Genomic DNA, 14,113 nt, shown 5'->3' with positions numbered 1-14,113 from the left:
ACAAGCCCGAGCATGCGCGTTATGAAGTTCCCCTTAGGGTCCGAAGGGGCCGGGGGTGCTGCTTTAGCCGGGCCCCGGGGTTTCTAAAGGCGCCAGGGCGAGTAGTCAGTGTGCCCCCCTAGCCAATCCTGGTGCTGCATGCAACGCCAGGATTGGCTGGTCCACCGCGCAAAATCCATTATTGGATGCCGCAATTGGGGGGGGGGGCACACTGCTCAGCACTGCATATCATGGCCAATCACTGTGTGACTTCAGCATGAAGTCATGCAGTGATTGGCCATTCGGGACGCGCGCGCTGTGACGTTCCTTTCACTAGTTTCTGTTTCTAGTAGTTTCTTCGTAGTGTAGGCGAGGGCCGTCTCGAGTCGTTGTTGCCACGTGCAGCAGCAGCCAGCAGACGTCCGACGGTCCACTGTCCACAGACAACAGAGTCACGTCACAGAAGTATTGAGGTGCGTGCGTGCTGGTCTCCTAAAAAGTTGAGTAATCTGTCTGGACTCCGTACATCACATTTTTTTACTTAACTGCTCTTACTTTCTCGCCCGCAAATTACGGAAGTAGAACCCTAGAGCCAACTTGTGCTCTGTGCTTTTCATTTTCGCTTTGTTTTCCCACGTTACAAGACAGATGTGGCAAAATAGCTTTTTCCTTTCACTGTACCACTATATGGAATTTGCTCCCATCTTAACTAAGAAAAGTAACGATATTTCACAGCCGTTTGGAAACTGACCCGCTCCATGCCTACTATTTTAATGTGCTTTGTTCTTCTGATTGAGGCTGGTTTCTATACAGTGCCACAAGACCCTCTGGGTAGGATGAGAGTTGTGCTATGGAAAGAATAGAATAAAATAGAACATAGCAGAATAGAATAGAATTTGGCTTGGTTTCTGGGTAGCCTGTGCAGCATCACGTAAGAAGTGTTTAGCCGTCAGTTGCAGGACGACAGCCCACTGAGCACGGGCTTTCGGTTTCGAGATTTATCACCAATCTAAAATTAACTCTACACAAATGTGTGCGCGCCGTGTTGACACCTCCCACGAGGGGCACTGGGGTTACCTTGGGGTTACAGGTAATGGCACTGCGCAAACACAGTCTTGTACTTTGAAGTCCCTTTATGATTTTTGTGTGCACATCTTGCAGCATGAACCAACAACATGTGTGTCTCAGTGTCAAATTACTTGTGGCCTGGATAAAACTGTTGTTTGCAGAAGGCTGGTACTTCTGAGTTCTGCTTCTGATTGAAGCTTTGTTCACCTCTTTCAAAATGCAAGCAGTTTCAATTCAAACCATTTGTCAGGACAAAGCCATGTAACTGATGGCTGCATTTGATGGGGTGGGTGATGGTAATGATGGCATGACATATAGGCTCCCCTCCGGTAGTAAACTTTGGAGATCCCAGCCTAGACTTTGGGCATATGGCTCTTGTGTCCATGGGATTAGCAGGTGTGCAGCTTCCATTCTGGCCCGTTGAACACATTTAATACAGTAAGATATGGGGCAGTTTTGAATGTATTTAAAAATGTAATGACTACATGTGGACAATAGCTTTAGAAACCGTCATGCTTTTTCAAATTTGTTTTGAAATACACAATTTGCCCGCTATTTTTGGGGGAGAAACCCACCTCAAACCACTCTTATGTCAGTTAGGGTTGCTCGCTGGTAAGGGAACACCTTCTCAACTTTTACGCCTCACCACTTTGAAATGTCACCAGCCACCACTGATACTATGGTCTTTGTATTCATATCCATTTCCACCAATTAAAAAGAAAACACACAAGGACTTGCTGACTCGCCCGTCCGCGCAATTAATAATGCAGCAAATCCTCGGCGAGACTGAGAAACATCTCCAAAACCCACAAAAGCCTCACCCCACTACCTCTCGCACGAGCTTCCTGACAAAACTCCAGCTACAAGTCCAACAAAAGCAGAAAAAAACCATAGTCTCCACAGCCGCTTGTTCAGTTCAGTTCGGAGGAGTCTCAGCCCCACTCCCTCGAGCTCCCAAAACAGGTAAAAGATAAGCATTCACAATGCACATACAACAAAAAAAGCAGCCGCCATTGTCAATAAAGTAAATAATGCTCACCCACTAGATAAAGCATGCCATGGGCGGTACCAAATGGAGACAGGGTGGTACCAAGGCGGGACTGACAAGGCTCATAATGAATCGGAAGCCAGCTTTTACAAAGGACAATGACAGAAGCCAATTACAAATTTGGGAGTAGAGTGTGCGAAGCTTCCACAGCATACTTTAATACAGCATGCCTCGCAGAACGAGCAGTGCATGCTCAATGCCGCTAGGCTCGACCTAAAATCTGCCCCTTTGTTAAGTAAGGGCTGCCCCCCCCCCAACACTTAACCGGACTTCCAGAGCGATGATGACAGATAGCTTTGGAGCTCCCTCAGCCCGCCCAACCCCTGACCAAGAGGCTGGGAGAAACCGTAGGGGGTGAGCACCCTTTGTTGTGTTTTGCCCTTGAGGGCATGCTTACAAAGCAGAAACCTTAAATCAAGCAACAGTCTTTTAATCCAAAATCTAAGTTGAAGTGGTCAAAAGGGGGGCAGGTCGCTTTCGGCACAAGGCTCTAGGTTCTGGATTGCCTTCTGTCCATCTTGATGCTCTTCAGATTACTCAGTAGTCACGCTGGCCTTTGAGTGGGAGGCGGTGAAAATGTATTGGTACAACCCGAGAAGGGGAACCAACTCCTCTACTGGCCGGGCATAAACTGTCCAACTACTGATGAAGACACCTTCAAGCATCCAAGTTGTATCCTCGTCCAACAAAACAATGATCAAGAGAGGCATATTTGTCAATGTGTCACACAGCGCAGTAAGAGAAAAACTGAACAAGTCCCTAGCTAAACATTTATATGGATCATGTGTTGTGTTATGCAGTGTTCCAGTATCACAGTGTTAATAATTATACAACAGTTATTCAAACACCAGTTGCAAGGGAATTACAATAGTAAATAAGTACATTTAGAACAGGAAGGCAAAAGAACCACATGTAACATATTACAATTCAGTTTTTATTCATAATTATTAAAATTAAACACAAAAGATCTTGCACAATTAAAAAACTAATAAAAAACATTGTCATTATATGTAACACAGAAGTGTTGATAAAAACAAAGAAAACTACAGGGCAGTCGACTCTGCGTTTCGGTGAGACATTGATCAACCACCTTCTTCAGGACAGAGTTTTCTATTAAAATACAAGAGACAGAAAAGTCATCAATCCCTTATTCAATTGGGAAGACTAACTTTTTTCTGAGTCAAAAAAGTCAGGAATGTCCTCTTTATGTGGTACTATTCCTTCACAATTGCGTTCATAGGAGTCACCGATGTTGTAGGAAATATTAATTGATGGTCATTGAAAACCAGTGTTGTTTTATGAACAATACAGGTGAGCCATGATCATGCCTGTAACTTGTATCACAACGTCTTTTGTTATATTTGACAAAATAAGACTGGTTATTGCAACATAGTAAATGAAATCTGATAAAAGTACTGAGGCCTCCCTACTAGCTATGAACGTCTTCCGGGCCAGGATTCGTCACACAGTGTAGCAAACCACCTTAAACGGGCCATAGTGTGCCATATGTAACATAATATGGCACCTTCTTGCCTTTTCCAGTGCTGGGGCACCATGTGCTGCCTAGTGCCAACGCAGGCACTCATGGCGCAACAGTGCCTGTATTGTAAGCAGGATTGTTTGTGTGCAGAAAGGGACACATTCCTGCACAAATACAAACCCCTGAGGCATTTTGCTCTTTCTATGTGTACTGCATTCTGCAGCACACAGAGAAAGAGGAAAAAAACGAGGAGAAATAAACATATTTCTCCTTGTTGTGCCTCCCCTGAGTACGTGAAGCAGTTTTCACGCATTTCCAGGTCTATCACTTATGGTAAATCTGGGAATTCACCAAAATCTATGGGTGTTGCGTGGGCACACCCAGGCAACACCTATGGAACACCTCACTGGAGCAGAGTAACACAGCTCAGTGATTAGCGCTGCGCTACTCTTGATTTATCAAGCCACTCAGGGCAATGAAAGAGGGCCTTGCGTGACTTGATAAAGCGCATCTTAAGGGTTGCGTCGCTCTTGCACCATGTTGCGTGGCACCCCTTGTATTTTGCGATCTCATTGCTTGGGGCTTGTGTGTCTGAAACGAACCCAAGATTACAAAGTTTCCTGCTCACACACCTTGGTCAACTAACCCATTGTGTATCTGCCTCATTGGGCAAACGTGCCTTGAAGTGACCACATGGCCACATGTTTGGCGCACACTTGACAGACAAAAGATCTTAATAATCAACCAAGTGTAGAAACACTTCTATTCTTCTATTATACATCTCAGTAACATTGCTTGGATTGTTAGACTCCAGAACAGATTCTATTGCCAGCCTACATTTACAAGGCATCCTATTTATCAGAGATATAATCAGAAAATAGGCTCAGTTTGAGAAGGACAAAGGACTAAGCGTATTTTCAGTAGTAGTCTATGTCTACTGACAGAAGAGGTAGTACATTAAATAAGAATGCATTAATAAATAGACCTATGTTGCTACTCTAAGGTAATATAAGTTCAATGGGCCCGATTCACAGAATGAACTTAAGACTCAATCCTAAACTTACTACTTTTTTGGTATTCACAGAATGCACTTACTACTTTTTGCATTCACAGAATGAACTTACTACTTTTGGTATTCACAGAAGTTAGGATTTTGTCTTAAGTCTGTCTTAAGTCTGTCTTAAGACAGACCTGAGACAAAATCCTAACTTCTGTGAATACCAAAAGTAGTAAATTCAATCTGTGAATGCCAAAAGTAGTAAGTGCATTCTGTGAATACCAAAATAGTAGTAAGTTTAGGATTGAGTCTTAAGTTCATTCTGTGAATCGGGCCCTTTATCATTCCATGAAAGGACGTTCGACCATACAAAGGTAGATTGTGGCCACAAGTATTCAGACTCAGACATCCCTTTTACAACTACAAAAATTACTTGCACATTTAATGTATAATAAATTACCCTGGAAGTTTTAAAGTTAAGCATTTGTTTAAATAACAGAATGTGTCTTGAACCCGGAAATTTAAACCAGGAACATGTTTAGTAGTGAGACTTCATGAAAATAGCTCAGTAAACTGTTTAAAGGACAGCCACATTCCAACGAGTGTGAACGTTGGAGGGCATTAAACCATAACCTGCATGTCCTGGTGTTTAAAGGGGGTAAAAAATCCCGCTGTCCTATTTTAACGACAGATTTATAATTCTGACACCCGTGCAAACAAGAGTTCAGGGGTTTTACCTCTAACATCAAAAACAAAGATTCCAGAATCTGAATTACGATCCAAACCTTTGATAACAGTAAGCAAAATAGCTCACAGATTGAAACATTTGTTCTAGCTAAATTCCGTGAACCAGCTTTGATATAGGCATGTGAGTATTTATAATGTGTTTGACGTGTATCGTGCATGTTTTATATCCACTGCATTTGAATTTGTTGACAGTATCACGCAAATATCCATTTCGCATCAACAGATTTGCGTCGGCAGTAAAAGTTGTTAGCTGTCCCTAAATCTGACAAAAAATAACTTGTTTTATATTTAATTTTAGCATCCTATTACACTATATAATGTGGTTTCATTGTTGACGGTGGTATTTCAATAAAAACATTTTGCAAATCAAATTGAAATAACACCAACAGCTTTTACTACCAATTCAGATCCCGCAAATATACCTCTGTTTACTTGATCCGTCAATACCACTGAAAAGTTCAAATATTGAAGACATGCATCTGTTTTCAGGGATGAATCAAAAGAATCAATAAATACCATTCAGCTGTGTGGCAGTGACAGCATGGCCTTATAGCGCCAGGTTTAAACGCCTCGTAGCGCTGGATTTAAATACTCAGGGGCAGATTTACAAGCCCCTTGCGCCACTTTTGCGTCACTTTAAACATGGGAGAAGTGACGGAAAAGTGGCGCAAGGGGCTTGTAAATCTGCTCCTCAATTTCAAATTGTTTACGATTTTGGTATTTTTGCTGGGAACTAGGCAAACTCCTGAAATTGATATCCTTTTTCAATCTTCAATATTTTAGGCATGACCCTGCCAAGTCAGAAAGGCGTGCTCGATTCATTTAAAAGCAGCGACAACAGCAAGATGCTTATAGCGACGTCAGTGGCTGATGAAGGCATCGACATTGCCCAGTGCAACCTGGTTCTTCTGTACGAGTACGTGGGCAACGTCATCAAAATGATCCAGGTCCGAGGTAAGAGGCTAAATTGACCTCAGCAGTCAGAGCTGGTAGTGATTTCTCACCAGACTTTTTATGGCAAGAACGGCGGTTTGAGTGTCTCCTTACATTTCATTGTTTACAGTTTTAGTTGCTTTGATGTTGTCATTTTTGTGCGTTTCCTTCAGCAAAACGTGCATGGCCCCCAAAGCAAGCACCCACAGCTGTTGATGTATGAAGGTCACTGTAATCAACTGCCTTATGAAACCACCGCACATGGTCACAAGAGGCTATCATATTTCAAAAAGGCTTGCTGCTTCGAGATAGGGAGCTCTCAAATGGCGAAACAGAAGGTTCGAGGCATATGAGCTGCAGATCGTATACTGTGCATTAGATCGGCACCTGGTGTTGGGCTCGGAAGGTTGTTGTCTTCTTGGAAGAAGTCTTTGTAGTCACGAGATAGGTGACTCCTCCCTTGGACAATACTGCGCATGGTCATCGACTCCATCCTCAGATTGTTTTTTTCCGCCACTGGGTTCGGATAAAAGTTTTCCGCTCCGGCTAGAAAATACTTTTTCTGCAACTTCGAAGTGAACAACTTTATAACAAACATTATCGACATCAAATAAACAACTTTCGACATCAACTACATCCCGGTGCGTCGATGCGGGCCGCTGGGCCTATCTGCGCCGTACGGCCTACGCCTCATGGACAGAACTCCATTTAAGAGATGCCCGGTATGTCGAGCAAAGTTCCCTCATAGCGACCATCACGAGGTCTGCAACCTCTGTCTATCGCCGGAACATGACGAGTCGACCTGCACAGCCTGTGCGTCCTTCCGATCGAAGAAGACAATTCGGGATCGGAGAGCGCGTCGACACGAGATGAGGAGATCAGCACCAGCACCGGAGGCCATCTTTGTGGAGGAGATCGTCGAAGAAGACGTCTCCGAGGACGAGGACCCACTCGAAGATATCTCCGAGGACCGAGGACGAGTCTCCACTCGTCGCCGAGGAAGACTCGCCTGATCTCCAGATCATATCGGGGGCAGAGGACTCGGACGATTCGATTCCATCTCGACAACCCGTGAGTACCTCTGCCCCTGCACAACAGACACTACCCAAACAAAAGGCAACGGTCAGCACTCCGCCCATGGGGCCCAGTTAAGACCGAAATACCCCCTCTGACGCCCCGCCTTCGGGCTCGGCTCCGAGGAAAACAACTACGCCTTCCGGTGCCTCGGCACCGACAAGACCACACGTGCCAATTCCACCTCTCCCATTGGCACCGAAGAACACACATCCTTCGGCACCGAAGGATTCCTCGACACCAAAGCCAAAACGCCCTTCGGTGCCCAAAGACAAACATCCTTCGGCACCCAAACCAAAGGACGCGTCGGTGCCGAAGCCTAAGACTGTACCGGATCCGAAAAAAGCTCCGACTCCGAAGCCTTCCGGCTCTAGAGATAAGCATGGGAAACCAGAGTCCGACGCCACAAGGCCAACGGGACCTGTCTCAACTCCCAAATCTCCAACCTCTGTACCAAAAACTCCTACCAAGCCGAAACCACCTTCGGCACCGAAAACTTTGCCAAAGGACTCAATAACGCCTCCTAAAGCAAAACACACAAAACAACCTCTATCGGCACTGAAAAAATCGACGCCAAAGAAGGTTGTAGAGGAGGAACAACTGTTTAAGCCAGATCCTAAACAGAGGAAAGTCCATATCAATCCAAAGACTGGACATGTAGAGGCTATTCCTTATAAAAAGAGACCAGCAGAAACACCACTTCGACCTGTGGTTCCTGCCAAAAAGAAGGACTGTGCAACTTCTCCAATGCACCCTTCCCCTCCTTCACCTTCTTCCTCTCCTATCCCTCCTTACATTGAACCTACAGGTTCTCCTGTGCAATCTCCTGCATCATCACACCACACTGATGTAGGTGGGGGGATGACATACCACAAGAAGACCCCTTAGATGAGGATGTCAATCCTGAATATCCTAAGGACGATGACATGTATGACTTCACACCACACAATGTGCCGGACATTCCTGATCCTCAGTCTTCCCAACAAAACCTTCACCTCCAGAGGATAGTATTGGGTTTAATCATTTGTTGAAGAGGGCAGCCCTTTACCACGGGGTTTCAATGCACTCTGATGTCATTGATGAGGATTTTTTACTGGATACATTTGAGCAGTCACAAAGGTCTACACAAATATTTCCTATGATCAAAGGAGTCATTAAACATGCTCCAGAAATATTTAAAGACCCGGTACGCTGTAGAGTGCTAAATCCAAGAATTGAAAAGAAATACAGACCAGCACCATCTGATCCAGTCTATATTAAGGGACATCTGCCACTAGACTCTTTAGTAGTGTCTAATGCGTGTGGTAAATTTCTACAATTCAAGCAATAAGAGTGGGGGATGTAGGATTCCCGAATTGCAAAACCTTATTCATCGGTGCCGTGGTCCAAACAGAAAGAACTTGATTCTCGCAGGTGATTTTAATGTGCACCCCTGTGGCGATCCCATGCTAAACACCCTGGCGACCATGGGTTGCCCACTAATAGCGGGTCTACATTTCGAGCTCACAAAACAGGGAAATGCACTGACTCTCATGCTTGATGAGCATGACCTGATATTTACAATGAGTATAGCACCACCATTAAAAACGCAAACGGAACCCACGTTTAAGGGTCGGAATCATGGAACCTTCATAGATTTTATCTTAGTCTCTAGACCTATTATGTCCCTAGTCACGGGTTTCCGTGTAATTCCAAGTGCACACAGTGACCACAACCCAGTTTGTGTATCACTGGAAGGGAATTTCCTCAAAAAAAGGATAGAATCACCGGAGGCAACATGATGCAACCTACCAATGGGGGTCGGCGTATCAAATGGAATCAGGTCATCCCACCCCTCTTCCTTGACAGACTCAAAAAAGAGTACGAAGCTGATCTCAAAAGCTGTCTTAGTGATGAATCCTCGGATGTGGGAGTCCTTAAAGCTTTTGAGTGTATGTGTATCGCATTCAAGGTAGGATCAATGTTGTATGCCCCGGGGGGAAAAACCTTATCTGGAGATCCTAAATGGTTTTGCCATAACTGCTCTAAAGCAGCTAGAGACTTGAAAAAGGATCTTAGAATTACCCCTCGGGATAGACTCCTGATTAATGTATTAAGGTTAAACTATAAGAACACCCTGGCTAAAAGGAAAATGGAGCTGAAAAATGCACTCTGGAGGGAGCTTTTAGACTCCTCGACCTTAACAAACAGCTCCAGATTTTGGTCTACAATTAATTGTTCGCCTCTGTTAACACCAGCAGTGAAGGAAGTAGGGTCCAATATTACGGAGGAAGAAGGGGTTTCCCATTTTTCGCAAACTTTTCAAGATACAGCTTCCCATCCAGTCCAACCAATAGAGACGACGGGACTAGACGTCATTGTGTTCTCAGAACTGGAAATGACGGAGGGAATTAACAATCTCACAAACAAGAAAGCACCAGGGCCTGATGGTATTCCCCCGATTTACTTAAATCTAACCCTCTGTTCTGGGCTCCTATCTTAGTAGCGGTGGGAAATGCTGCAGCGAAAAAGGGTTGCCCCCCATTTTGGGGAGTATGAACTATAGTACCCGTATTCAAGAAGGGCGACAGAACCTGCACAATCAATTATAGGCCCATCTCCCTGATTGATTCTATTGTTAAAGTTATAGGGAGTTTCATCCTGAAGAGGTTGACCACCTGGGCGGAGGAGAAAAACATTATAGCTGATATTCAGTATGGGTTCCGTATGGGGCATTCAACTATGGCTCAATGCCTAAACCTGTACTTGATTTTGGGTAAATATACACTATCACGGCCAGGGACCATCTACATGGCCTTCATGGACCTTTCCTCGGCTTTTGACTGTATCAACAGAGGAAAGCTGTGGCAGTCCATGGAGGCCATGGGGCTTGAGAAATACCTGGTGAATTTCCTGAAAGATCTACATAAAGATACTAAGGCTAATGTAAGCTATACAACAGACCTCAAGGTGACAAGAAACTATAGAACTAGCCGGGGGGTCAGGCAGGGGTGTATTCTGGCCCCCTTTCTTTTTAATCTCTATGTAAATGATCTTGAAAGTGTATTGGTAAAGACAGGGGCGGACTATCCCTATGTGGGGCGACGAGAACTGCCCGTCCTACTATATGCGGACGACGCAGTCCTCCTAGCTCGCACACCGAAAGGGCTTCAAACCTTGCTTGACGCCTTCCATGGGTTTATGGCCAGGCGAGACCTGACCATAAACAACTCAAAATCCTACATAATGCAGACCGGGCAAAAAGCAAAAAAGCAGTATCCATTTAAGTTCGGCGGTATCAACGTACCCACATGTACAACCTTTTCTTACCTGGGTGTTCTCTTAGATCATCAGCTAAATTGGGCCCCACTCCTGAACAAGAAAAAAGGAGAAGTTACCAGGGCTAACGCTGCACTTTTTGGATTTGCCACAAGAATGGGCAATAGACCGATAGCGGCTATGCTGAAGATCTATCGTGCAAAGAGCATTGCAATAGCTAGCTATGGGAGTGAACTATGGGGACACTGCAATTTAGAGTATCTCCAGGTAGTTGAAAACAAATTCCTGAAGCAGCTTTTGTGTGTACCCCGGGGGACCCCAAACATGAGTGTGCATGAAGAGATGGGCACTCCTTTTATCAGCGATACCCTGTCCCTGCGACCCCTCATTTTTTGGCTACAGTGCTGGCTTAACAAGCATCTAGGTCTTACACATATTCTCCTTAAAGAGACATTAAGCCTAGATTGTATGTCCAAAATTCCTTGGATGAAATACCTCAAAACTAGTTTTAGCAGGGAGGGGCGCGATGATCGGTTTTTAAACCCAGATGGTATCACCAGCAAAGATGTGGCGCTTATAAAACAATCCTTTACCATGCGCAAAATATCAGAAAGGGAGGAAAGGGAGCTGTTGAAGCCTAATGTGCGTCTTCACCTGATGCTCAAAACCTCGCCCGCCGTGGAACCCTATTTACTTTGGCCTTTACCTGCCCATGAGCGTTTTTTACTAACCAGGCTCAGGTTTAACATGTTTCATTTGTTATTAGCAGTTCCTAGGGGGTGTCATAAAGGGGAGGTGTTGGCAGCCTGTGGCTGCGACAACTTGTCTCCACAGGATTTGCTGCACTTCATGTTTTTATGTAAATATTATGAATTCCCAAGGGCTTTTTATCTAAAACCAGTTTTAAAAAGGCTGAACTTCGTTCTAATTCGCCCTGCATTGTTTTATTTGCAACTGTTAAAACCTGAATGTATACCTCAAGTGGCTGGTTTTTAAAAAGTGCAATGAAGTATAGGAAATGTCTGGACACATAGTCTTGAATTGGTACCCTTTTTAACGATGTTATCCTTACCGTGCAATAATCGGACCCTAATGTAATGAATTAATTTGCCGTTTAACTCTTGTATCTTGTGTTATGTATTTTACTGAAAACTACTGAGTTTTTTTTATGTGTTTATGAACTTTTATGGTTTTACTTAAGAAAACCGAATAAAATACTTTTGATTGAGGTGTCTATTGCACGAAAAAGAGCCAATTCTCAGACTTCTGGCAACACGCCTGCGCCTGACAAAGAATCTAAAGTTATTGATGCGTCAGGGAAAAGGATTGCTGCGCAAGCAACAAACATATGGCGCATAGCAAACACACAAGCACTGCTCTCACGCTATGATAGGGCGCACTACGACCAACTAGGAAAACTAATGGAGCACCTCCCAGATCAGTACAAAGATCAGGCAACAGAGCTCATACAAGAAGGCAAGTTAATATCCAATGCCTCAATCAAATGTGCACTAGATGGAGCTGACACAGCATCCAGGGCAGTCAATACCAGTGTCATACTCAGATGACATGCGTGGCTACGCATTTCAGGTTTTAAAACCGAGGTACAGACTACCATTTTGAACCAGCCCTTCAATTAAAACCAATTGTTCGGGCCAGAGGTAGACAACACACTAGAAAAAATGAAAAAGGACACAGACACAGCTAAGTCTATGGGTGCGTTACAATCCACACAGACTAGAAGTTCTTTTCGCCGCTCCTTCTATAGAGGAGGCTCAAAGCAAACCGGCGCAGACACAATGTCATCTTTTAAAACAAATACACAGACCTCCTCTAACAAGAGCTACTTCAGAGGAGGATACAGGGGAAATAATAACAAGGGAAGAGGTAGAGGTAATAACAACAACCGCTCCTCTTCCACTCCCAAACAGTGACTGCCTTCTGACTCCCCCACAGCATTCCACCCCTGTGGGGGGCAGATTATCACAGTTCCTAACTGTCTGGAATTCCATTACAACAGACAGGTGAGTAAGACAAATTATCCAACATGGTTACTGCCTAGAACTCACAGCAACCCCCCCAAACATACCACCCAGGCAGCGTCCAATGTCCACAGACCATATTACCTTACTTCAACAAGAGGTTCTAGCACTTCTACAAAAGGATGCTATACAAGTAGTTCCTTTAGAGGAACAAGGAACAGGAGTTTACTCCCTGTACTTCCTAATTCCCAAAAAGGACGGGACACTAAGGCCAATCCTCGACCTCAGGCCCCTCAACCATTACATACAGTCAGATCATTTCCACATGATCACCCTGCAGCAAGTACTCCCACTACTACAACAAGGCGATTTTCTTTCGACACTAGACCTAAAGGACGCCTACTTTCACATTCCTATACATCCTGCTCACAGGAAGTACCTAAGGTTTGTAATACAAGGACAGCACTATCAATTCAAAGTCCTTCCATTCGGGGTCACGACAGCACCACGAGTGTTCACAAAGTGCTTAGCAGTAGTAGCGGCACATCTCAGAAGACAGCAGATACACGTCTTCCCTTACCTAGACGATTGGCTCATAAAAGCAAAATCATACAGTCAATGTGCCCGTCACACAAAGCAAACAATTCAGACACTGCATGAATTAGGGTTTACCATAAACTACACCAAGTCGCACCTGGAGCCTTCGCACGTTCATCAGTATCTAGGAGCACCATAGACACATCTACAGCTCAAGCGTATCCCAGTCGAGCCAGGATACAGAGCATTCAGACATTAGTCTCAATTTTTCAACACCAGCAGTCTCTCCAAGCCAAGGTGTTCATGAGACTAATAGGAATGATGGCATCTTACATCTTTATAGTGCTAAATGCAAGACTTACAAATGCGACCATTTCAAGAATGTCTAGCACATCAATGGAATCAGGCTCAAGGTCAGCTCACAGACCTGGTGTTGGTGGACAGCCGTCCATATCGCTCTCTGCAATGGTGGAACACCAAAAATTTGACAAATAGACGGCCGTTCCTAGAGCCTGTTCCACAGATAGTGCTCACGACAGACGCATCCCTCACAGGATGGGGAGCCCATCTCCTACATTATACCACACAATGCCAATGGAACAACCAACAAAAACTGTTCCATATCAACCATCTAGAGCTGCTAGCAATCTTCCTAGCACTCAAGACATTTCAAGTACAAGTACAAAACAAAGCTGTCTTGATCCGGATGGACAATATGACAGCCATGTACTATATACAAAAACAGGGGGGGGACACACTCTCTGCAACTGTCCCAGCTTGCACAGAACATTTGGAGATGGGCCATTCCTCAAAACATACATCTGACAGTAAAGCACCTTCCAGGAATTCACAATCAGATAGCAGATCTTTTGAGTCGACAGTCACAACAGATTCACGAATGAGAGATACATCCACAAGTTCTTCAGCCATTCTTCCAAAGGTGGGGGCACCCACATATAGATCTGTTTGCCACCCACGAGAACACAAAATGCCCAACCTTCGCCGCCAGG

General features: G+C 44.5%; 1 protein-coding gene across 3 annotated transcripts in view; it reads left to right on the top strand.

Moving 5' to 3' along the window:
- RIGI (RNA sensor RIG-I) overlaps window positions 1-14,113 on the top strand; it is a 568,474-nt gene that overhangs the window by 370,751 nt on the left and 183,610 nt on the right. For all 3 annotated transcript variants that reach the window (XR_013607126.1, XR_013607125.1, XM_078675991.1), the window contains exon 16: window positions 6,103-6,273. Coding sequence is in view for 1 of the 3 variants with exons in the window: in XM_078675991.1 (XP_078532117.1) it covers window positions 6,103-6,273 (171 nt within the window). In the remaining 2 variants the exon portion in view is untranslated. The remainder of the gene's footprint in view (window positions 1-6,102; window positions 6,274-14,113) is intronic.

Source organism: Lissotriton helveticus, chromosome 2_1, assembly GCF_964261635.1.
Source record: "Lissotriton helveticus chromosome 2_1, aLisHel1.1, whole genome shotgun sequence".
Taxonomy (NCBI): domain Eukaryota; kingdom Metazoa; phylum Chordata; class Amphibia; order Caudata; family Salamandridae; genus Lissotriton; species Lissotriton helveticus.
This window is presented reverse-complemented; position numbering and strand designations above follow the sequence as displayed.